Source organism: Anas platyrhynchos, chromosome 26 (assembly GCF_047663525.1).
Source record: "Anas platyrhynchos isolate ZD024472 breed Pekin duck chromosome 26, IASCAAS_PekinDuck_T2T, whole genome shotgun sequence".
Taxonomy (NCBI): Eukaryota; Metazoa; Chordata; class Aves; order Anseriformes; family Anatidae; genus Anas; species Anas platyrhynchos.
In genome coordinates this window covers 2,593,217-2,612,483 of record NC_092612.1, presented here as the reverse complement: position 1 = coordinate 2,612,483, position 19,267 = coordinate 2,593,217, and the positions used below count along the sequence as shown (strand labels likewise).

The 19,267-nt window shown below is 64.1% G+C and overlaps 6 protein-coding genes across 9 annotated transcripts; all 6 read left to right on the top strand.

The window, feature by feature from the left end:
• Positions 1–756: 756 nt before the first annotated feature.
• S100A13 (S100 calcium binding protein A13) lies at positions 757–2,097 on the top strand. Its single transcript, XM_038167799.2, has 3 exons — positions 757–919; positions 1,288–1,464; positions 1,905–2,097. The coding sequence occupies exons 2-3, from the start codon at positions 1,312–1,314 to the stop codon at positions 2,040–2,042; spliced, it is 291 nt and encodes a 96-aa protein (XP_038023727.1). The 5' UTR covers positions 757–919; positions 1,288–1,311; the 3' UTR covers positions 2,043–2,097.
• Positions 2,098–2,711: 614 nt separating this feature from the next.
• LOC119713772 (protein S100-A14-like) lies at positions 2,712–5,180 on the top strand. The gene is made up of 4 exons (XM_038167798.2): positions 2,712–2,776; positions 3,020–3,117; positions 4,420–4,566; positions 4,664–5,180. Exons 2-4 carry the CDS (start codon positions 3,085–3,087, stop codon positions 4,781–4,783), a joined length of 300 nt encoding a protein of 99 aa, XP_038023726.1. The 5' UTR covers positions 2,712–2,776; positions 3,020–3,084; the 3' UTR covers positions 4,784–5,180.
• A 2,563-nt stretch (positions 5,181–7,743) lies between these two features.
• Positions 7,744–10,624, top strand: S100A16 (S100 calcium binding protein A16). 2 transcript variants are annotated; one of them, XM_038168069.2, is made up of 3 exons: positions 7,744–7,900; positions 9,653–9,821; positions 9,936–10,624. In XM_038168069.2, the coding sequence occupies exons 2-3, from the start codon at positions 9,669–9,671 to the stop codon at positions 10,098–10,100; spliced, it is 318 nt and encodes a 105-aa protein (XP_038023997.1). In that variant the 5' UTR covers positions 7,744–7,900; positions 9,653–9,668; the 3' UTR covers positions 10,101–10,624. The 2 variants fall into 2 exon arrangements, with proteins under 2 accessions (XP_038023997.1, XP_038023996.1); XM_038168068.2 differs by lacking the exon at positions 7,744–7,900 and adding an exon at positions 9,037–9,190.
• Positions 10,625–10,757: 133 nt separating this feature from the next.
• Positions 10,758–14,409, top strand: LOC119713864 (protein S100-A4-like). Of its 2 annotated transcripts, XM_038168071.2 has the most exons (3): positions 10,758–13,308; positions 13,483–13,633; positions 14,205–14,409. In XM_038168071.2, exons 1-3 carry the CDS (start codon positions 13,229–13,231, stop codon positions 14,361–14,363), a joined length of 390 nt encoding a protein of 129 aa, XP_038023999.2. In that variant the 5' UTR covers positions 10,758–13,228; the 3' UTR covers positions 14,364–14,409. The 2 variants fall into 2 exon arrangements, with proteins under 2 accessions (XP_038023999.2, XP_071884091.1); XM_072027990.1 differs by having other exon boundaries at positions 10,758–13,633.
• A 1,640-nt stretch (positions 14,410–16,049) lies between these two features.
• LOC119713803 (protein S100-A4-like) lies at positions 16,050–17,090 on the top strand. The gene is made up of 3 exons (XM_038167902.2): positions 16,050–16,208; positions 16,548–16,705; positions 16,815–17,090. The coding sequence occupies exons 2-3, from the start codon at positions 16,565–16,567 to the stop codon at positions 16,977–16,979; spliced, it is 306 nt and encodes a 101-aa protein (XP_038023830.1). The 5' UTR covers positions 16,050–16,208; positions 16,548–16,564; the 3' UTR covers positions 16,980–17,090.
• Positions 17,091–17,674: 584 nt separating this feature from the next.
• On the top strand, positions 17,675–19,206 carry LOC119713854 (protein S100-A6). Of its 2 annotated transcripts, none has more exons than XM_038168059.2 (3): positions 17,675–17,822; positions 18,410–18,561; positions 18,925–19,206. In XM_038168059.2, exons 1-3 carry the CDS (start codon positions 17,756–17,758, stop codon positions 19,063–19,065), a joined length of 360 nt encoding a protein of 119 aa, XP_038023987.1. In that variant the 5' UTR covers positions 17,675–17,755; the 3' UTR covers positions 19,066–19,206. The 2 variants fall into 2 exon arrangements, with proteins under 2 accessions (XP_038023987.1, XP_038023986.1); XM_038168058.2 differs by having other exon boundaries at positions 17,704–17,822; positions 18,403–18,561.
• The last annotated feature ends 61 nt before the right edge of the window (positions 19,207–19,267 follow it).

The window sequence follows — 19,267 nt, the reverse complement described above, 5'->3', positions numbered from 1 at the left end:
CAAAACTGGTGATGGGGACTGGTGACTGGGCTCCCTGGGTCCGTCCCTGTCCTATCCTTGCTCCCCGTCACGCTCGATGTCACCCAACTTTGGGGACAACCCTGGCTGTGCACCCCAGCCGAGGCAGGGACTGGGGGCAGTAGCAATTAGGGCCGTGCTCCCGGTGGGGACGGTCCCAACACCGCCCGTGTCCCCTCCATCCCATGCCACCGGTGTCCCCAGTGCTGTGACATGGGGACAGCTCGGGGGCCCTGTGGGAACGGCCGTGCCGCAGCGGACACCTGCCAGGGCTGCCATGTTATAAATACCCAGGGATTAAAGGGGAGCGCTCGGGCAATCCCAACCCCCTAATTAATTTGGATTAATTAATTTTCACAAAGCCCACTATTAATAGGGATGATGTCAGCGGGTGGCTGAGTCACAACTCTCACTCGGTGCAGGGTGAGCCCAGCCCTGGCTCCGCAGCCGGGACGAGCTGCGGCATCGGGGGACGATGGGGACAGCGGTGGGGACAGCGATGGGGACAAAGTTCCCGTCCCCGGTGCATCCCCATCCCCGCCGGGGCAGGGCAGAGAATGGGATGCATTTAGGGGAGGGGACATGGCCTGCACCCCTGGAATGATCCAGGTGGTGTTTGAGCCCCAGACCCCGTGGAGTGAACGTGCTGTGGGACCCCAGGGTCCCATCCTGCGCCCCCACGGCACGGTGCGGACACGGGGTTTGTGCCGAGCGCTGGGTTTGGGCCGCTGCCCATGAGGGGAGGGAGGAGACGGGAAGACGGGAAAACGTCGGCTGCCGGGCGGTGTCCGTGCGCCTGGCTGCAACGGGAAACCCTACACCGCGGCCGGGGGGGACAAAGCGCTGCGCTCGCCCCGTATAAAACCCCGCGGGGGGCTGCAGCCACCCGCAGCCGAGCGGGGTAAGTCGGGGTCGCTGCCTTGTCCCCATCCCGTCCCACGGCGGTGTTTGGGGCCTGCACGGTGCCACTGCTTCCTGGTGTCCTGCTGCCCTGCCTGCCTCTGTTTGTGGGATGGCAGGGCTGTCCCCAAATGGCCGTGCCCTCCCCGCAGTGATGCTGGGGGGTTGGGAGGGGGGGTCTGGATCCCTAGTGCGTAACGGGGCAGCCCCCAGCTGCACTGGGACTCGGCTCTGCAGGGCTGAGGCTGTGCAAACTCGCTGCACCCCGGGCTGGGGAAGGGTGGGGGGTCCCTTATCCCACGCAGCCCCCTCCAGCCATCACATTCCCGAGATGCTCCATCCCCTCCCACCCCCTTCTTGGCTCTGCAGCCCCCAGCCTCCCCCCGGCACGCCATGGCCACGGGCGAGCTGACCGAGCTGGAGCGGGCCATCGACACCGTCGTCACCGTCTTCTTCACCTACGCGGGGAAGGAGGGCAGGAAGGGGACGCTGACGGCCGAGGAGTTCAAGGAGCTGGTCCAGCTCCAGCTGCCCAACCTGATGAAGGTGAGGGTCAGGGCAGCGTGAGGGGGGGGGAGGGCTGGGGGGGCTGGGTGGTTCCCACGGAGCCCCCCAGCGCTCAGCGACTGCTCCGGGTACCCTGGGGTTTGCCAAGGGTGGAAAAGCAAAAGTAAAAGTGGAATTTGGGTGGTGCAGGAAGGGTCCAAGCTGCTGCAGGTGGAGGTGTTCTGCTGGTGGGGGGGCGGAGAGGATGGATGCTGTCTGTCTGTCCATCCATCTGTCTGTCTGTCCCTCCCATTACCCCTTTCTGCACCACCCTCAGCTGGGCTGGGGGCTCCTTGCCACGGGGGATGCCCCTCACTTGAGCCCTGTTTGGGGACAGGGATGGAGGTGTCCCCTGGTGGTGGCAGCCCTGGCTCTTCCATCCCCACCCTGCTCACTGGGGACCCTGTGGGAGCGCTGAGCCCCCCCTGCCCTCCCCACAGGACGTCCCCTCCCTGGAGGAGAAGATGAGGGAGCTGGATGTGAACAACGACCAGGAGCTGAAGTTCAACGAGTACTGGCGGCTGATCGGCGAGCTGGCCAGGGCCATGCGGAGGGAGAAAGCGGAGAAGAAGAAGTGACGGGGACGGGGGGACACTTGGGTGACACGATGCTAATAAAAGAGGTTTCCCCGAGCATGGGCATCGCTGCCGTTCTTAGCGGGAGGCCCCGGTGCGAGCAGCCCGTCTCCCTGCTGGGTCCATCCGTGCCACGAGCAGATGGGGACGTTCCCAAAGTGCCCTGGTGCTGGTCTGGCTTGCAGGGACCCACCCCAAACCCTGTGGGGTCACGCAGAGCAGCCCCAATGGGTGGCAGAAGGCATCTGGGGCTGGCGGGGGGCTCAAGACCATCTCCAGCATCTCGTGATAGCTGCGGGTGGTGGCCACCTCCAGGACACCAACATCCGTCCGCTCCAGGGTCACCTGGGGATGCGTCCCCTCAATAAACCACACGCCAGGCTCAGCATCCCCAGCCGAGCCCCCGGCCCTGGCGTTCAGCTCCCACGTCCCCCAAGAAGGCTGGGTGGCGGTGCCATCCCCTCGGCGGGGTGACGGGTGCCCTGTCCCCGAGCCAGCCGGTGCCCGGTGGCCGTTCCCACGCGGCGCTGCGTGGCCGTGCCGTGCCGGATGGGGATGGGGAGCGCTCGGTGTGGCCGGGAAGGAGGCGTTTCCCAGCCCCACGCTGGCCCGGGGCCAGGCTCCGAAATGAGCCGCCTTGCACCACACCGTGCGCAGGGAGCTCCCACTCACACCTCCCTGGTATAAAACCCCGGTGCACCGCAGCCCGCTCATACCCGGGACAGCCCTCGGAGCAGGTAAGTGGCCTGGCCGCCTCCACGGGGAGGGGGTCCCCGTGCCTGGGGGTCTCACCGCCCCCGCTTTGCTCCCACGCTTGGCTTTGCCACGACTTGCTGCTGGAGCAGGGACGCTCCCATCTCCGGGACATGTCCCGGCAGCTCAGCGCATCCCAGGGCGCCTTCCTCGCCCCGACGCAGACGGAGGGGAGCCCCCCCCAAACAAGCAAGAGCTGATCCCGACTTTCTCCCCTCCCCCACCAGCTCCCCAAGACCCCGTCGGAGCAGACAGCCCCACCGAGGGACCCTCAGACCCCGCAAGGAGCAGCATGGGCCAGTGCAACTGCCGCAAGAAGCGCAAGGTCCTTGAGCGATGCCGCGGCACCGGGAGGGCCGGGAAGCCGTGGGGCATGGGGGGGGACCCCATGCGTCCCCCATCCCTCGGAGCATGGGGTGCCTCTGAGCAGTACGGCAGGGCCGAGGGCCACCCCTAGGATGAATTTGGGGTTCGGAGACGCTGCCCCGGGCTTGGGCACCTGGTGCCGGGGGTTTGAAGGCTTGGGGAACCCAGGCGGCTTTCTCCAGCTCCTGCTGAGCTGCCCTGCTCCTTGCAACCTCTCCGAGGATGCCCGATGTCAGAAAGTCTCCTGCTTCCCTCTGCTTTCAAACTGGAGGCACCCACCCCGTGTGTCAGGGGGGGGTCTCACTGGGCGCTTTGCACCTGCGGAGGATTTGGGGCCGGGGCGCGGGGCTGAGGCTCTGAAGATTGCCGGTTTCTTCTCTAATGGCCATCGCCTGATGTGGTTTAAAGGTGTTTCGAGGGGAAACCACAGCGCCGGGTGAATCACCGCCGTTTCCCTTCAGATCCAGCTTCGCTTAATTAGCACGAGTGGTCGGGCAGCTGCGTCGGGCCGGGTCGAACCCCCCAAAGCTGGGGCTGGGGGGCTGCAGCCCCCGTGGGATGGGAGGAGGGCGGCCACCAACCCGCCGTGCGCCCGGGCACTGACTCACACCTCCATCTGCCGCTTGTGCAAAGGAGAGGAAGAACCAGTCCGGACGGCGGCGGCGGCCCCCGCGCCGTGGGTGTAGCGCCCGGAGACGCTGGGGCGGCTGGGCAGGGAGAGACAGGGGGACAGACCTGCCGGGGGGGTCGTTTTGGGGTGTCATGGCCTCACAGAGGGGTGTCGTGACCGTACGGAGGGGTACGGCGGCTGTGTGAGGGTATTGGGGGCGTGCAGGGCCTGGAAGGAGGGGTCTTACATCTGGAAGGAGGGGTCCTGCATCTAAAAAGAGGGGTCCTGCATCTACAAGGAGGGGTCCCACATCTGTGTTGGGGGGTCTTGCGTCTGTCCAGGGGGTCTCACAGCAGCGTGGAGAGGTCTTGCGTCTGTACGAGGGTCTCAGGTGTCTGCAGAGGGGTCAGCATCCATACAAGGGGTCCCACTTCCGAACGGAGGGGTGTTGTGTTGATAAGGAGCTTTATTAAATCAGCGTGGGGGGGTGGAACATCTACAGGGAGCGTCGGCACATCTGCCTGGGGGTGTCGCATCCATCCCAGGGGTGTCCCATCATCCATCCCGGGGGTGTCCCCTCCATCCCGGGGGTCATCCCTCCATCCTGGGGGTGTCCATCTGGTACCTCACCATCTCTCCCCCCCCTTGCAGGACTGCCAGGAGCTCACCGACGTGGAGCAGGCCATCGAGACCGTCATCAACCAGTTCCACTGCTACGCCGTGAAGGGGCAGAAGGAGTACCTGACCCCCAACGAGATGCGGGAGCTGGTGGTGCAGAAGCTGCCCCACTTGGGCAAGGTGAGGGCAGAGCCTGGGGACAGCGAGGGGGGTCCGGGTGGACGCGGGACCCCGCATCCCCATCACCCCCCTGATGATTTTTCTGCCCGCCCCGCAGTGCGTCGGACCGCTGGATGAGAAGATCGAGTGCATGGGAGACCCTGACGAAGCCAAACTGGAGTTCGGAGAGTACTGGGACATGATGGGGGACGCGGCCAAGGGCTGCCGGAGGAAGTAGAGGGCATTGGGGGACAAGAAGGCGCCCGAGGCCTCGGGCTCTGCACCGCGATGAGGTCCCGGCGGCTGCGTGGTTGCAGGTCCCCCGGCCCCGGAGCGTCGCAGCGAGAGGGACTTTGCTCCTTTCCCCCCCCCCAAATCCCTTCGATGTGGGGGCTCCGGGCCAGCCCCGATGTCGCCGTTGGTGGCCTGGGCATAGTTTCTGCTCCCACCCTCCTGGACCGGGGGCACGATGCCTGCGCTGCTCAGGTTTTGGGGTGCTGCGCCTGCGCGAGGCTCCCCACCTGCCCCTGGCTGGCAGCCGGGCTCGGGGCTGAGCTGGTGGCGGGTTGTTATCAGCTTGCGTCACTTGCAACCATTTTTGTATAAATTAATAAAGGAAAAATGGAAAAAAAAAACCACAAACAAACACAGCCAGGATGGGGTGACCTTGTTTTTCGGGGGAGAAGGGGGAGCAGGGAGGGATGGGACTGTGGTGCTGAGTGAGCATCGCTCGCTCCTGGGTTGTGCAGCCCCAGTGTGGAGCACGAGGGTGCAAGGGGTGCTGCAGGTGTGCAAGGGGTCCTACAAGTGTGCAAGGGGTCCTAGAAGTGTGCAAGGGATCCTACAAGTGTGCAAGGAGTGCTGCAGGCATCCAAGGGGTGCTGCAGGCGTGCAAGGGGTACTGTGGGCATGCAAGGGGTGCTGCAAATGTGCAAAGGGGTGCTACAAGTGTACACAGGGTTGCATGTGCGTGTACACTGTGGGTGTGCACAGGGCTGTGGGTGTGCAGGTGCCCATGCAGTGGCATGCCCCATGCCCGTGGTCTCCATCTGGCGACCCCACAAGCACAGCAGGGCTGTGTCACCTGCACCCTGAGGGATTTGGGCACGAGGGAGCCCAGAGGAGCCCTGAAATCTCTGGGTTTGGAAACAGCCGGGAGCTGTGGGTCCAGTGAACAGGAACCCACCTGGGCTGGGTGAGCGTGGGATTTCCGTGTAATTGCAGCAAATTAGGAAACAGCAAGTGCCACAAAGCGGTGGCTTCCTAGGACGGAGCAATTAGCGCAGGCAACGAGAGCTTGGAGAGTGAAGAAATGAGTTGGAGAAGGTGTAGGGCACCCACCAAGCCTGGCCATCCACCTTTCCTTGCCATGGTCCCATCCAGGTTGTGTGGGACCATGGTTTCTGCTGAGCTCCACGTCCTCGAGGAGCCCGTGGGCAGCCCTACATGGGGACAGGGATGGGGACAGGGATGGGGATGGGGATGGGGTCCCTAATAGGTGCAGGGGGTGCGGGCACCATCTCCACACCTCTGTCACCATGCACTTTGTGCTCTGGGGAGACAAAACGACGAAAAACCCCAAACCCTGGAGAAAAGTGATGAAACCTGAGGCCAGGCTGGGTGGCCGGTCCTCCCAGGCTGGCGGCCGGCACCGCCACCGCGACTCGGCCGCGGCCGCCCTCTGTCTCCTCTCACCTTGGGGTGGATTTCACAACGAGAATGACTATTTATTGTTCCTGCCTTGGAAATAAATACATGGAAATTAAGCCGAGAGGTGTGGTGTGCATTTAATTAGAGACAGGAAATGTGTCAAATGGTTGGGGTGATGGGAGGGGAAAGGGGAGCCAGGGCTCCTGGGTGCTCTCCCGGCCGTGGGAGTGGGGACTCCAGGCTTCTGGTTTGGCGACCCCAGCGTGACGATGCGCTGTCGGGAGGACGGCGATTCCAGCGGCGTGAGCCATCCTTGATAAGTATCTGTTGGACCTGGAAAGTCCTCGCAGGTGGCAGAAAACAGCTCAGCCCGCGCCGGTGACCCTCGGTGACTCAGCGGTGGCTGGGCATGCGTGTGAGCCACACGGCGAGCCCCGAGAAACGCAGCGGGGCTGGTGGCTGCCGTGCGCAGGGGCACAGCGGGGTTATTTCGGTCCCCAAAAGCCTCGTTGGGCCCCCTCTGCAGAGGGTCCCATAGGGCAGAGCCCGCCAGCAAGAAGCCCAGCTGCCCCTTGCCTTCCAGCTGGTGGGACGGGGGGCAGAAGAAGCTTGTGGGGACAAGCGGGCTGGCTGGGAACTGTCTTGTGATGGGTTTGGGCCCTACGTGGCTGCTCCGAGCGCACGCATACGCCCTTGGATGCCTTGTAAAAATAAGGGCCTGGATGCGGTTGTGACATCTGCCAGGTACAGGAGGGTAATGAAAGCCCATGATTCAGAGGTGAGCTGTTTGCCTGCAGGGTCGGGGAGGGATTCCCACCCTCCTGGGATATTGCAGCAATGACACCCGAGCACCTCTGCCGAGGTGCTTTTGCTTCCTTCCCCCCGAGATTAGGAAGAAGAGGGCTGAGAGCGGGGATGACACACGCACTTTTTCCGGGACTGGTGTCCCAAAGAGCAAAGGTCCCCAAAGAGCAAAGGAAAAAGCGTGGGTGGCTCCTGCCTGGGCTCCATCACCTCCTATTTTGCATCCCTAAATGTGCAGCTCCCCAAACCTCCTGTATCTAATCTGGGCATCACATCACCGCGCCATTGCTCCGGCCGACACACAGGGGTACAATTTACTGCCCGATTAATTATGGATGTGAGTTTACAAGCACAGCTACCAGCACCTTATCTATCCCCGTGTATCTGGAGATGGCTGAGAGCTGGATACGGCCCTGCTTGGGGCTGGCGCTTGTGCTTCCAAGGCCCCGATGTAGCAGAGACCACAAGGTGCTTTCACAGCACTGCCTTCAGAATGAGCAAATTTGGTTCAAATAAATACTACTCCCCACCTTGCCATGAACCTCTCCCACCATGCTGGGGGAAACATGGGGCTGGGAGAAACAGCGTGCCTGGGATGGGGGGGTCCTTGGGCTGGCTCCCATGCGCCCATCGTCACCCCATGGCCATGGGGTGGGGGCTGCGGCCGCTGCGCCCCTGCTCTGCAGGGCCAGGTGTTGCAATCAGCCCGAGCTGCTTCCAGGTGAGCCCCGGCCTGGGAACGCCCTGGGAACGTCAGGGAGGGGCGGGAGCCTCTTTAAAACCCGTCTGGGCCCAGGGCATGGGTGCAAGGTGAGCGGCGAGCGGGCGGCACCGGCTCCCACTGCCTCTGCTGCCAAAGGCGGTGACAGACGGACAAAGCGGGACCCACAGACGGGGCCAGGTAAGGCGCCGAGCCCAGGATGGGAAAATCGGCGCCTGCTCCCATGGGGGGGGGAACGTTCAACCGGGATCCATGCTGGGACGTGCGGCTGCAGGTTGGGTGGAAATCCCCCGAGCCCTTCGGCAGCTCCGCGCGCGCGGGTCTGGGGTGGAGGGGATGGAGAGCTCGGCAGGGGGGGCTTGTAGGGGGCTGGCCCCCAGGAAGGGGAATTCTCCCCCCTGATGCACCAACTGCGATGCCAGGGCCATGGGTTGGAGCTGTGGGAGGAAGGAGAGGGAGAGGAGAAAGCAGAAAAGGGAACCATGGCAGCAGGAGCGGAGCAGTCGACGAGCCCCGTCTTGCCTTCCTGGCGTCCCCATGCCCCAGTGTGGTGACAATATCCCACTACGGGTCCCTCACCATGGGGACGAGGTCCCTGAGCCCCAAACTGTCCCCAGGGGTGCATGGCAGGGATGGTGCCGTGAGTCAGCGGGGAAGCAGGAGCTGTGGTGCCCCGAGGACGGGCTGGGTGCAGGCGGCTGGGGATGGGGGACGCCAGCGTGGGGTCTGCACCTGGGGGGTGCAGGGGATGGGCGTGCTGGGGTCTGGTTAATTTGTGGTGGTATTTAATGACCAAGGACAGGGAGGGGATGGAGATGAATGTCTGTGGTGAGTGGCTCTCGTGGGGACGTGATGAGCGTTGCTGCTCACAGCAGGGCCTGCTGCCAGCACTGGGTCCCCCTTCAAAACCCAGCCCCAGCCCGGGAAGTGGGTGGCACAGGGCTGTGGCACCACGGGACGGCAAAGGAATGGGGATGGCTCCTGGGCACCCTTCTGCCACGAGGAGCACCTCATGTCCCTTGTCACCACCCTGATGAGCCACCAGCCTCAGTGTGGGGCTGAACTGGGGACGGTGGGTGCAGAGAGAGGTGGATTTGGGGTGCAGGGGAGCCAGGCTGGAGCTGGGGATGGCAATGAGCCACCCCTTGGGGTGGATTCCTCCAAGGCTGGTCGGCGTTGCACCCAAGGTGTAAATGTTGGTGTAAATCAGGATTTCAAGAAGGAGCGGCAGCGCCGTGCCCCAGCTCGCCCTGAGCCCCTGCTCCGTGCCCCGGCTGGGGCAGGAAAGAGCCAAGGCCGGACGAGGCGACGCAGTTCCCGTCCCCGCCCGTGCGCATCCTGCCCAGGACGCGGATGCTGGACCCCGTGACGGTCACCGTCCTGTTGGGTTCCTCCAGAGGAAGGGGCTTCCTGGCTTGGAGCAGCCGGGGGGGTGCAGAACAAGGCTCGGACGCCCCGTTCGCAGGCAGGGTAGGACCATGGGATTTGGGGAAACCCTTGGCTGACGGGGCCCAGACCTGCTCGGTGGGACGCCCCAGCCCAAGAGCCCCGCCGGGGTGTTCCCGGCGCCGTGAAGCAAGAGGAAGGCCGGCCGGTAATTCCTGCCCTCGTGCCGCCGCCGTGCGCCTGCTCGCCCGCCGCTCCCAGCCCCATTCCTCCCTAATGAGCCCTGGGAACCGGGCGCCGCGGTCCGGGTGCTGCGGGGCCCTGGCGCCATAATTGCCTCCCCATCCCACGCGCGGGGGCGGCCGCCCCGGGGGGGCAGGCGGGGCAGGTGCTGCCTTTTTGGGGTGATGCAGGGAACTGGGCACCCGGCTTTGTGCCGTCCCATGGATTTCTCTCTCGTCGTGCGCCCTGATGGCACCGTGAGGCTTGCGGGTGGCCTGGTGACCCCAATCCCTCACAGCCTCCCCCTAACCCTGGTCCCTGCAGGTGACCGCGGGCGGCGATGGCAGACTGCACGGAGCTGGAATGGGCCATCCAGGTGCTGGTGAACAACTTTGACAAGTACTCGAGCCGCTGCTGCTGCCGGAAGCCGCGGCGCATCAGCAAGAAGGATTTCCGCAGGATGCTGAGCTGTGAGCTCAACCACATGCTGACGGTGAGGCTGGGCAGTGCGGGGACACGTGGGGGCCAGCTCCTGCCGCACATCTGGGGTCCCCCCCACCTTGCACCCCCATTTCCTCAGCACCAACATCTCCGCTCTCTCCCGCAGGACACCGGGAACAGGCGGGCGGCCGACAAGCTCATCTGCGACCTGGATGAGAACAAAGACGGGCGCATCAGCTTCGAGGAGTACTGGACCTTGATAGGCGGCATCGCCAGCCCCATCGCCCACATCATCCGCCAGCAGGAGCAGAGCATCAAGCACACCAAGTAGCGGGCTGCCCTCCCCGCCCGGACCCCGCCGGGCTCAGCCCCTGCTTCTCCACGGCCCCCTGCTTCTCCCCTGCTGCCGAGCCCCTGCTTGTCCCGGAGCATCCCAGCCTCCTGCGGCTTTGCCGGGGCAGGCAGAGCCAGTGTGATGGAGCGAAGGGGTGTGAGGCTGGCACGGGGGGGTTCCTCCTCGCCCCATCCCTGCCCTCCTCCTCCCCCCTCGGAGTGTCCCATCCTTGCTGGGATGCTGGGTGAGAAGCACAGGGAAAGGCTTCCCCGCATCTAGGGCATGAATGCTGTCTGTTCTCAGCCCTGCTGGGAGAAACCCCATCGCAAGTGGCACCCCCTCTTCCCGTGGAGCCCCCTTCTCCCCGTCACCGTGTCGGGATCTCCCTGGGGAACGGGCTTGCCCCTGCCTTTCCCCCCGCCCCAGCTGGTGAAGGGTCTGCCCTGCCTGCTCCTTCGGGCTCGGTGCGCCTGGGCAAGGCCGTGCGGTTATTTATTGCAGCAATAAAGTTTGGAGGAGCAGCGGGGGCACGCTGAGGCTGGCCTCGTGGGGACGGGGTGGTGGTGGTGGTGGTGGGGGAGGACGGAGGATGGGGTCTGCCCTGCCCCTTGTCACCCAGTAACGCCCGATTTGGCTCGCCCGGTGCCTGGGGCTGTGCGCACCACCGCGAGGTGTCAGCAGACACCGCAACACCCCCGGCGCGTCCGTCGGGTGCTGCCACCGTGCGTCCCCTTGCAGGTCCCCGAGCAGCCTCGGATCACAGCACCCCCAATCTGTGCACCCCAAGGGCACGGCCACCCCGGGGACCCCCAGCCCCGCGCTGCGCCTGGGTGCAGCTCAAACCCTGCTGGGGACGGGGACGCTGCGCACCCGGGGCCATCCGTGCTGACATCGCTCCGCGACGCCCACGGCGCTGGCGAGGAGCCCGAACCCTCTGCCTGCTGGGGATTTTCCACCGGGAGGGGATTTGGCTGCAGGGCTGCGAGTGGGGAGGTGGCCCCTGAGCTCCCCCGGGGGTGTCCCCGCGCCCCATCCCCCCCGTGTCCTACAGCATGTGGGGTGGCAGCACCTCAGAGCCGGGACCCCCGTTCCCATCCAGCCCCCCACTCCTCTGGGCATCTCCAGCTCCCACCTCCTCCCTGTCCCCCCACAATGCAGCTCCCCCCTTCTTGCCACGCAGGACTGGGGTCCCAGGGTGGGTTTTGGGGTATGGCGGGTGGGTTTTGGGGTACCCCGTGGGAGCCGTTGCCGTCGGGCAGGGCCGGGGCTGAGTCACGGTGCAGGAATCCCGCTGGGGCGAGGGCAGGGCCGTGACTCATGGTGCTGGTTGCGGGGCTGGGCTGGGCGCTGTGCCCGGCTGCCTGCACGGGATCCCAGTGCCGCAGCAGGGTGGGGGGCATCCGGCCCCCAACGCCCCCGTTTTGGAGGCAGAAGGGCTGTGGTGCGTAGTTAGGGCTGTCCCCCCGTGCTTCGTGGATGCTTCCCTGTGTGGGCAGGGGTGCTTTGTGTGCGACAGCTGCACCCTGGGGTGCTCCTCCTGGAAAGCCTCGGGTGCTTTGGGTGGCACCATATGGCAGGCGGGGAGGGGAACGGTGAAGACAGGGCTGCCAGGCTCCACAGCTGGTCCCCATTTAGGGACCACGTTCCCGTCCCCGTGTCCCCAGCAGCATCAGCCGCGGGCAGCCTGTGCCTGCTGCACCCCCAGCTTTGGGGTTCCCCAGCCTTGAGGCACCCATGGGTGGCAGGAGGGGCCTGGGGGGTGAAGCTGACCCCGAGCACACACACCCACACCCACCAGGAACTTCTCAGCTCCGGCTCTGCCAGCCCCAGGTGCTGGGTGCGTGCCCGAGGCCACCGCAGGGCGAGGTGCCAGCGCAGGTGGCTGCGGTTCTTGTCCCTCCTTGGGAAATCAGGGCTTGGCCAGATCCGTCCTCCTGCCCCTGGGTGGCCAGGGCCTGTCCCCGGCATGTTTTGGGGTCTGTGGGACCCACCCTGTTCCCCTCGGGGACAAGCACTGCCAGGCTGTCACAAAGGTTGGCACAGCCCTAAGGATTTGCAAGACTCCAGAAAAAGCCCCAAATGTGTGTTCCCTGCGGTCCTCACCAGCCACCAAATATCGGAGGAGGAAGACCTCCAGAGCTCAGCAGAAGGCATCCAGGAGGACCTCAGAAAGCAAAAAGCCCCCCAGAAGGACCCCAATGGAGGAGAAGGGTGGCTGGGGTGGTCCTAGGGCTGTCCCCCCTAAGTCCCCACCCCTGGGGACTGGGAGCAGGGCTGGGAGAAAAGTCCAGGCTGTGGAGACACCACCAGTGACATCTCCTGGCCAGCACCCAGAGCAGGGAAAAGCCTCCCCTGTCCCCATGCCAAGAGCCGTATGGGCTCCAGGAGCTCTGCACAGCCCCCCGAGCAGACCACCGCCGCCGTCACCCTGCGCAAGCACTCAGGGCAGGGGGGTGACAAGTGCCAGCTGAGCTGGTGGAGCTGCCCAGCCCCACGAGCTGAGCCCCACCAGCACCCTCACGCCTTTCCCCGCTGCCCAGAGAGATGTGAGGCTGGGGCTGGGCTCTCTCCCCCTCCCAAAATGGGCTCCCCATCTGCCCAGGCCACCCGGCTATGGTGATGCCCACCTGTGCGGTGCCGTCCCTGACCCCGCCATCCTCCCCCTGCGCCGATGGAGGACCCGGAGGGCGAGGAGGACGACGCGGTGGACTTCAGGCGGTCCTCTGGCTTCTTGGGGTGTCTCAGCGTGCTCTGCAGTGACATCTGGGCCGATGCCTCCTGCCCCGCTGAGCCTCAGCTTGTGGTACGGATAAAACCGGTGCTGCCTCCCCAGTCCCCAGTTCGTTTGCGCTGGTTTGTGCTGGGGAGACTGGGGCCACTGAGCAAGCGCCCAGAGAGCTGCTGGCAGCAGTGGCTCAGTGGGGACACGGGCTGGTGTCCCACTTCTTGTGGTGACCCCATGGGGTGCCCCATCCCTCCGCGTGCTCCTCGGCCCCCAGCAGCACCCCCTCAGCACCTCTCACTAATGGCATCACGCGGTTCGTTAGGCAAAAATGAGGTGTGGGTGAAACCTCCAGCTGGGAAAGCCCCAAGGCGAGGGGCTGTGCTGGGCAGCGCTCCCCCAGATGGGCTATAAACCCCCGGCACGTGGTGGCTGCAGCACCCCAGCGGCTACAGCACCCCGGCGACTGCAGCACCGACCCCGGTGAGTCCCTTTGTGCCCCAAATTTGCCCTCCCAATGAAATTCACCCAGTGGTTGCTGCACCCCAAAACAGCCCCCAGAGAGGTGTCAGCATCCCGGATGGATTTGGGCAGGGTGGGTGGGGGGATGGGTCCCCATCACCCCCTGACACCGTCCCCGGGGCTGTCCCCACGCAGGAGGCTGGCGATGGCGTGTCCCCTGGAGCAGGCGCTGGCCGCGATGGTCACCACCTTCCACAAGTACTCGGGGAAGGAGGGCGACAAGTACAAGCTGAGCAAGGCCGAGCTGAAGGAGCTGCTCAACAAGGAGCTGCCCAGCTTCGGAAGCGTAAGTGGCCGTGGGGACACGGCGCTGCCCAGCCCTACGGTGCCCGGGCATTGTACCAGCCCTGGGGTTTCCCGTGGAGCACGGGGCAGGCCCAGGTGGTCTCTGAGTTCCCCCAAAGCCCACCCCATGGATGCAGCCCCGTGCTCCAGGGACCTGGGCTGGAACAGGCTCAGAGCGAGGGGAAACTTGGCTTTGCTTACACCCACTGAATATTTTCATTGGCAAAGTTGTGCTCCGATTTCAATGTTTTTCTCCCTCTTTTTTTATTTTATTTTTTTATTATTTTTTTAAATTTTATTTTCCACTTCCCTTTCTGGCATGTGGTTTAAATTAGGAGGGGGGCGGAGGCGCAGCTTGTTAGCAAAGCTTCTCGGCGAGGCAGAGGCGGATTTGCTGCACACCTCGGGTCCCGGGAAAGCCACTTGCGCCTCCGCGTGCCACCTCCTTCTGACAACACAGGGAAAGCCCTCCTGCAAACAGCCGGGAGCAAACGAGAGCCTTTTGCATCCTTCCTTCCCCACCTGTACCCTCCAGACCCGCTCACCCCTCCCCACTTTCTCCCCCTTGGCAGAAGCAAATGGACGAGGGGGAGTTCAGGAGGCTGGTCAACGACCTGGACCACGACAAGGACAGCGAGGTGGACTTCAAGGAGTTCGCCTGCTTCCTGGCCTGCGTGGCCATGGGCTTCAACGAGTTCTTCAAGGACGCCAAGCAGCCCCGCAAGAAGTGACCCTGGTGCCGTCGGTGGTGTTTTTTTTTTTTTTTTTTTTTTTTTTTTTTAATAAAAGCCTTCCCAAAGCCTCACCAGGGCTGCGTGTTGTGGGTGACTCACGCCTTCCCCCAGCCCGTCCTTCCCTCCGTGGGATTTTCCACAGTGCGGCTCAGCCCCCGGAGGCTCTTTTGGAAAAGTCTGAGCAAAACAGCTCCGAACTGCCTCCAGGCGAGTCGCTGAGATATCCCCCCCCCCACACCCCAATTTATCCTTGCTGTCCCAGGGGAGAGGTTTGGTGCACATTTGTCCCCAAATGGGAGCTTCCTGAGCCGCGCAGGGCTCGCGGTCTGGCACGAGCTGCCCTGGGCAATGCAGATTTGGGGGGAGAGAAAGCTGGAGTGGAGGAACTGGGCAGGAACACACAAGGTCCTTGGCACAAAGCCCAGAGCAAGCCCCGGTACCTGTGCAGGTGGAGATGAACCATGGCTGGGTGGCCACAGGAGCCCCCCCCCCGGGTCAGGGATGAGCCCACCCTGGGGGGCTGCATTGCAGGGGATGGGCCCAAGACCCTCAATTTGCTGCGGGGTTATGGACAAGCAGCAGCACCCTGGGCACGCCAGGCTGTGATACTGGGCGGGCAGGATGGGGCTGGATGGGGCTGGCCCCCCCGCAGGCACGGCAAGTCCAGGCTGGTTTGCAGGAAGCATCGCAGCTGCTTCCAGCCGTCCCCAGCACCCCAAAACCCTGCAGAAAGCACCCCGGCTCCAAAAATCCACTGCAAAGCAGAGCATGGCCCCTTCACAGCCCCTCAGTAAGCCCCAAAATCCTTTCTGAGCCCCCAAATCATTGACCCCCCCTGCCTCATTCCTCACCATGCCCCCCAAAACCTCACCAAGCCCACCAGCAGCTTCAGGCTTTGCTCGTCCCCTTCCCAGGGTCTTTAAAACGAGCCCCCAGGGGCTTCTGCCCCCTCCCAGTAACCTGCACCAGTTCGCACCTGCTCCTTAATGGAGAGACAAGGTTCAGGCTTGGGGATTTCTTTTCCCAAAATGGTTTTTGAGGAAGTGCCCGACCCTGGGAGATGCTGCATGGTGTTGGCCGAGGTTTTGTGTCCCGGGGTCTCATCCCCTGGTTTTCTCACTCTGGTCCCTGCAGTGCCAGGTGCCACCGTCCCCAGCGTGGTTCCGGGGACCCCAGGGGTGGTGTCAGCCCCCCCCGTGTCACAGCAGGGGGCCGGCTCGTCCCAGGGCTGGGCTGTGCAACCCGCAGGTTCCCGGCTGTCTCCGCGGCTCCTCGGCACGTGCGCGGGACACGCAGGCACCGAAATAGCGCTCCGTTACACAACGGGGCGGCGTGCCGCGCTGGCCTTGCCGCTAGGAAACAGAAATCACTTGCAGGCGACTTGAGCTGAAAACAGAAAAAAAAAAAAAAAAAAAAAAGACAAAAGAAAAAGCCAAGCCCAAAGTCTCGGACAAACCCTGCGTGGGCTCGTGCAGCTCCGGACACCCCCGGGGATGCTGCCAAACCCTTTGTGCATGGCATCCCGTCCCCCACCAGCCTGCCACTTTGTCCAGGTTGTCTCCTTCCATCCCCAGGGGCACATTTTCCTCTTTCTAACCCAAACCAGCCCCTTGGCAGAGCACGGGGAGGAGGGTTTTGGGGGGGGGGGGGGGGCCGGGGCTGCCCCCGGGGTTTCCTCTCCTCCTCCTGCAGCCAACGTACGGCCAAGCGCCGCGGCAGCATTGGTGCCTGCTCATCCGCACGGCGAGGGGGGGGCCAGGCGGGGCTATAAATGCGGTGCCTTCCCGCTGCCTCGCTCCCACCCTGCCCCTCCTCGGCTGCTGCTTTGCGTTCGAGCTCTTGGTGAGTTGTTTTTTCCTGTGATGCTCCGGCCTCCCTCGCCCCGCCGTCCCTCCAGATGTTGCCTTCCAGATGCGTCTCCATTGAACCCCCAACGCTGACCCCCCTGGCTGAGCTCGGGGGCCACATTTCCCCTCCGAAAGCTGCTGCCCACACCCCCGGCGTTGCTTTCTCCCCCTCGGGCATGGCTTTTTGCGGGGTTGCTCAGCGCCCGTCCCAGGTGGCAACACCCAGCCCAGCCGTTAGCGGGCAGGTGAAATTTGGGAGGAAACGGTGATGCACGGGGCGTGCCTGGGGACACCGCGCTCCGTCCTCACCCGCTCTTGCAATCGGTGCCTCCAGGCTTGTTGGTGTCCCCCATGGCGTGTCCCTTGGAGCAGGCGCTGGCCGTGATGGTCACCACCTTCCACAAGTACTCGGGGAAGGAGGGTGACAAGTACAAGCTGAGCAAGGCTGAGCTGAAGGAGCTGCTCACCAAGGAGCTGCCCAGCTTCATCAGCGTAAGTGTGGGGCTGCTGCGCCAGGGCCGGGGGTGCCACGTCCTGGAGACCCCGGGGATGTGCCCCTTGATGCAAAAACCTCATTTTGACCCCTCTTCCCACCGGGCAGAAACAAACGGACGAGGCCGGCTTCCAGAAGCTGATGAGCAACCTGGACAGCAACAGGGACAACGAGGTGGACTTCCACGAGTACGCCACCTTCCTGGCCTGCGTGGCCATGATGTGCAACGAGTTCTTCCAGGGCTACCCCGACAAGGTGCCGCGCAAGAAGTGAGCGCGGGGACCCCGGCTGGGGCTGCACCGTGCCCCCCTGCACCCCCTGACCCCCCCAGCACCCTCCCGCCGCGGTTCCAATGTTCTTTCAATAAAGATTGCTTTAAACCAAGCTCTCCGTGTGTTTGGCAAGGGGGGGGTCTTGCTCTTGGGACAGCGCGCCATGGTGCACGGAAAGCCCCGGAGGCACGTTGCGGGCGTTGGACAATGCCCCGCAGCAAGGAGCGCTTTGGAGGCGGATTTTGGCACGGGATTTTCAGCAGCGTGGGCACCCCGTTCCTGTGAGCCCTCGCGCACTGCCTGCGGGCGCGTCCCCATGAGTCAGCACCCTGCCCTGCCGCGCCGCCGTTTGCCCCTTTCGTTGCTTCGGGCAGGGCTCAGCGGGAGCTTTCGCAGGGATTAACACCTCCAACCGCGCCGTGATAACGGGGACGGGTGGACAAATTTTGGCCAAAATCGTACAGCACTCACTGACCCAGCAGCCAGGAGCACAGCCCCACTGTGCGAGGCACTGTGTGACATGGCTGATGCCAAAGGGACATGGTGGGGACATTCACTGGGGTGACTCATGGGGGGGTCAGGATCTGTCCCCCCACCCTACTGCTCTGGGGGGTATTCAGGACCCTCATCCCCTCCCCAAGTGAACCCTTGGGGAGTGGGGTTTCGGTCGTGTTCCCACTTGGGGTGGGGTTATGGCGTGCAGAGGAGTGGCTTCACCCATGCACCCAGCCACCCCCCGGCCCCCCCGGCATGGGAGGACTCAGTCCATGGCTATAAATGCGAGGAGGAGCTGCGCAGGCACAGCCCTCCCTCCCCGCTCCCAGATCCTGTCCTGCTCAAGCCGGTAAGTCTCCATTTCCTCCATTCCATCCCCTTTTCCCCCCCCTCATCAGACATCTGTGGCCGCCCCGGGGGTGCGCTCTGGGCTCCAGATGTGCAGCTTGCCCTGTCCAGATGTGGACCCCCCCATCCCTTCACTCCTGGAAGCCAGACCTTGGGCGGACAACTTCGCCCTGGCAAGGCAGCGGTGCCACGAAGGCTTCTCCCCATCCAGCCCTAACTTTGTGCCCTGCTTTCGCCCCCCTTGGTCCCCCCCAGCTTCTCCCCATGGGCCCAGCCTGTGTGCGGAGGCGGCCGGGAGCTGCGCCCCGTGAGTCACCGAAGCCACCAGCCTCGGCTTACGCAACGGCCTGGGATGGGGGGGACACGGGGCAGCCCCCTGCCCGATCTGGGATGGGGGGGACATGGGGCAGCCCCCTGCATGCTCAGGGACAGACCCCAGGGCTGTGCTGAGATGGGGCTGTGGGGGCTTTGCCCCCAGCCCGGCTGGCACAGGAGTGATGGGAGGGCTGCGGGACACCCCCGGGGGGACCGTGCCAGGGGGCTCCCCAAGTTGAGGGGCTGCTCACTGAGCTCCCCCCGTCCCCACAGCCCAGCCCACAGCCATGGCAGCCCCCCTGGACCAAGCCATCGGGCTCCTTGTGGCCACCTTCCACAAGTACTCAGGGAAGGAGGGTGACAAGAACACCCTGAGCAAGGGCGAGCTGAAGGAGCTGATCCAGAAGGAGCTGACCATCGGGCCGGTGAGTGTGACACCCCCCCTCTGCCTTCTCCTCACAAGCCAAGGGCGTCACCTCCCAGTGCAGCTTGGAGGGACCTGGGTGCAGGGACACCCCCGGGACAGGGTCAGGGGACGGGCGCAGCGGGAGGTGACACGGGGAATAACGTCACCTGGGGGAGTTGTGGCACAGCCCTGTCCCCACACCTACTTTTATGGCACCTGGTGTGAATGCTGCTTTGCCACGGGGTGGGGATATAACGGGGGACACACGTCTGGCCGGGTCCTGCGGTGCCCCCCCAGCCCCGCTCTGGGAAAGCACAGGGCAATGTGCCCCCCCTGCCCAGCACCCCGTCTGGTAACGGCTCTGTGCTTTTTGGGGCTGCAGAAACTGAAGGACGCGGAAATTGCTGGGCTCATGGACGACCTGGACCGCAACAAGGACCAGGAAGTGAACTTCCAGGAGTACGTCACCTTCCTGGGCGCCCTGGCCATGATCTACAACGACGCCCTGCTGCAGTACAAGTAGAGCTGAGCCGGCCGCCGGGGAGACACCCCCCCCCCCCCTCCCCAATGCCTCTCTGAGGTCCAATAAAATTTCTTTTTGTAAAGTTTTGCTGCTGCGTTTCGTGGTTGTTTTTGAACCTCAAATAAATTAAAACCTCATGGACGGTGCTGGTTTCATTTCTTTTTTTTTTTTTTTTTTTTTTGTATGCTGGGGGGAGGCAGCG

Excerpts from the sequence above, each read along its gene's own strand:
- S100A13 (XM_038167799.2), top strand. The coding sequence starts at position 1,312 with ATGGCCACGGGCGAGCTGACCGAGCTGGAGCGGGCCATCGACACCGTC. Across the intron at positions 1,465-1,904 it reads AGCTGCCCAACCTGATGAAG|GACGTCCCCTCCCTGGAGGA; the intron begins GTGAGGGTCAGG and ends CCCTCCCCACAG.
- S100A16 (XM_038168069.2), top strand. The coding sequence starts at position 9,669 with ATGGCAGACTGCACGGAGCTGGAATGGGCCATCCAGGTGCTGGTGAAC. Across the intron at positions 9,822-9,935 it reads AGCTCAACCACATGCTGACG|GACACCGGGAACAGGCGGGC; the intron begins GTGAGGCTGGGC and ends TCTCTCCCGCAG.
- LOC119713864 (XM_072027990.1), top strand. The coding sequence starts at position 13,343 with ATGAAATTCACCCAGTGGTTGCTGCACCCCAAAACAGCCCCCAGAGAG. Across the intron at positions 13,634-14,204 it reads AGCTGCCCAGCTTCGGAAGC|AAGCAAATGGACGAGGGGGA; the intron begins GTAAGTGGCCGT and ends CCCCCTTGGCAG.
- LOC119713803 (XM_038167902.2), top strand. The coding sequence starts at position 16,565 with ATGGCGTGTCCCTTGGAGCAGGCGCTGGCCGTGATGGTCACCACCTTC. Across the intron at positions 16,706-16,814 it reads AGCTGCCCAGCTTCATCAGC|AAACAAACGGACGAGGCCGG; the intron begins GTAAGTGTGGGG and ends CCCACCGGGCAG.
- LOC119713854 (XM_038168059.2), top strand. The coding sequence starts at position 17,756 with ATGCGAGGAGGAGCTGCGCAGGCACAGCCCTCCCTCCCCGCTCCCAGA. Across the intron at positions 17,823-18,409 it reads ATCCTGTCCTGCTCAAGCCG|CCCAGCCCACAGCCATGGCA; the intron begins GTAAGTCTCCAT and ends CCGTCCCCACAG. Across the intron at positions 18,562-18,924 it reads AGGAGCTGACCATCGGGCCG|AAACTGAAGGACGCGGAAAT; the intron begins GTGAGTGTGACA and ends TTGGGGCTGCAG.
- LOC119713772 (XM_038167798.2), top strand. The coding sequence starts at position 3,085 with ATGGGCCAGTGCAACTGCCGCAAGAAGCGCAAG. Across the intron at positions 3,118-4,419 it reads ACTGCCGCAAGAAGCGCAAG|GACTGCCAGGAGCTCACCGA; the intron begins GTCCTTGAGCGA and ends CCCCCCTTGCAG. Across the intron at positions 4,567-4,663 it reads AGCTGCCCCACTTGGGCAAG|TGCGTCGGACCGCTGGATGA; the intron begins GTGAGGGCAGAG and ends CCCGCCCCGCAG.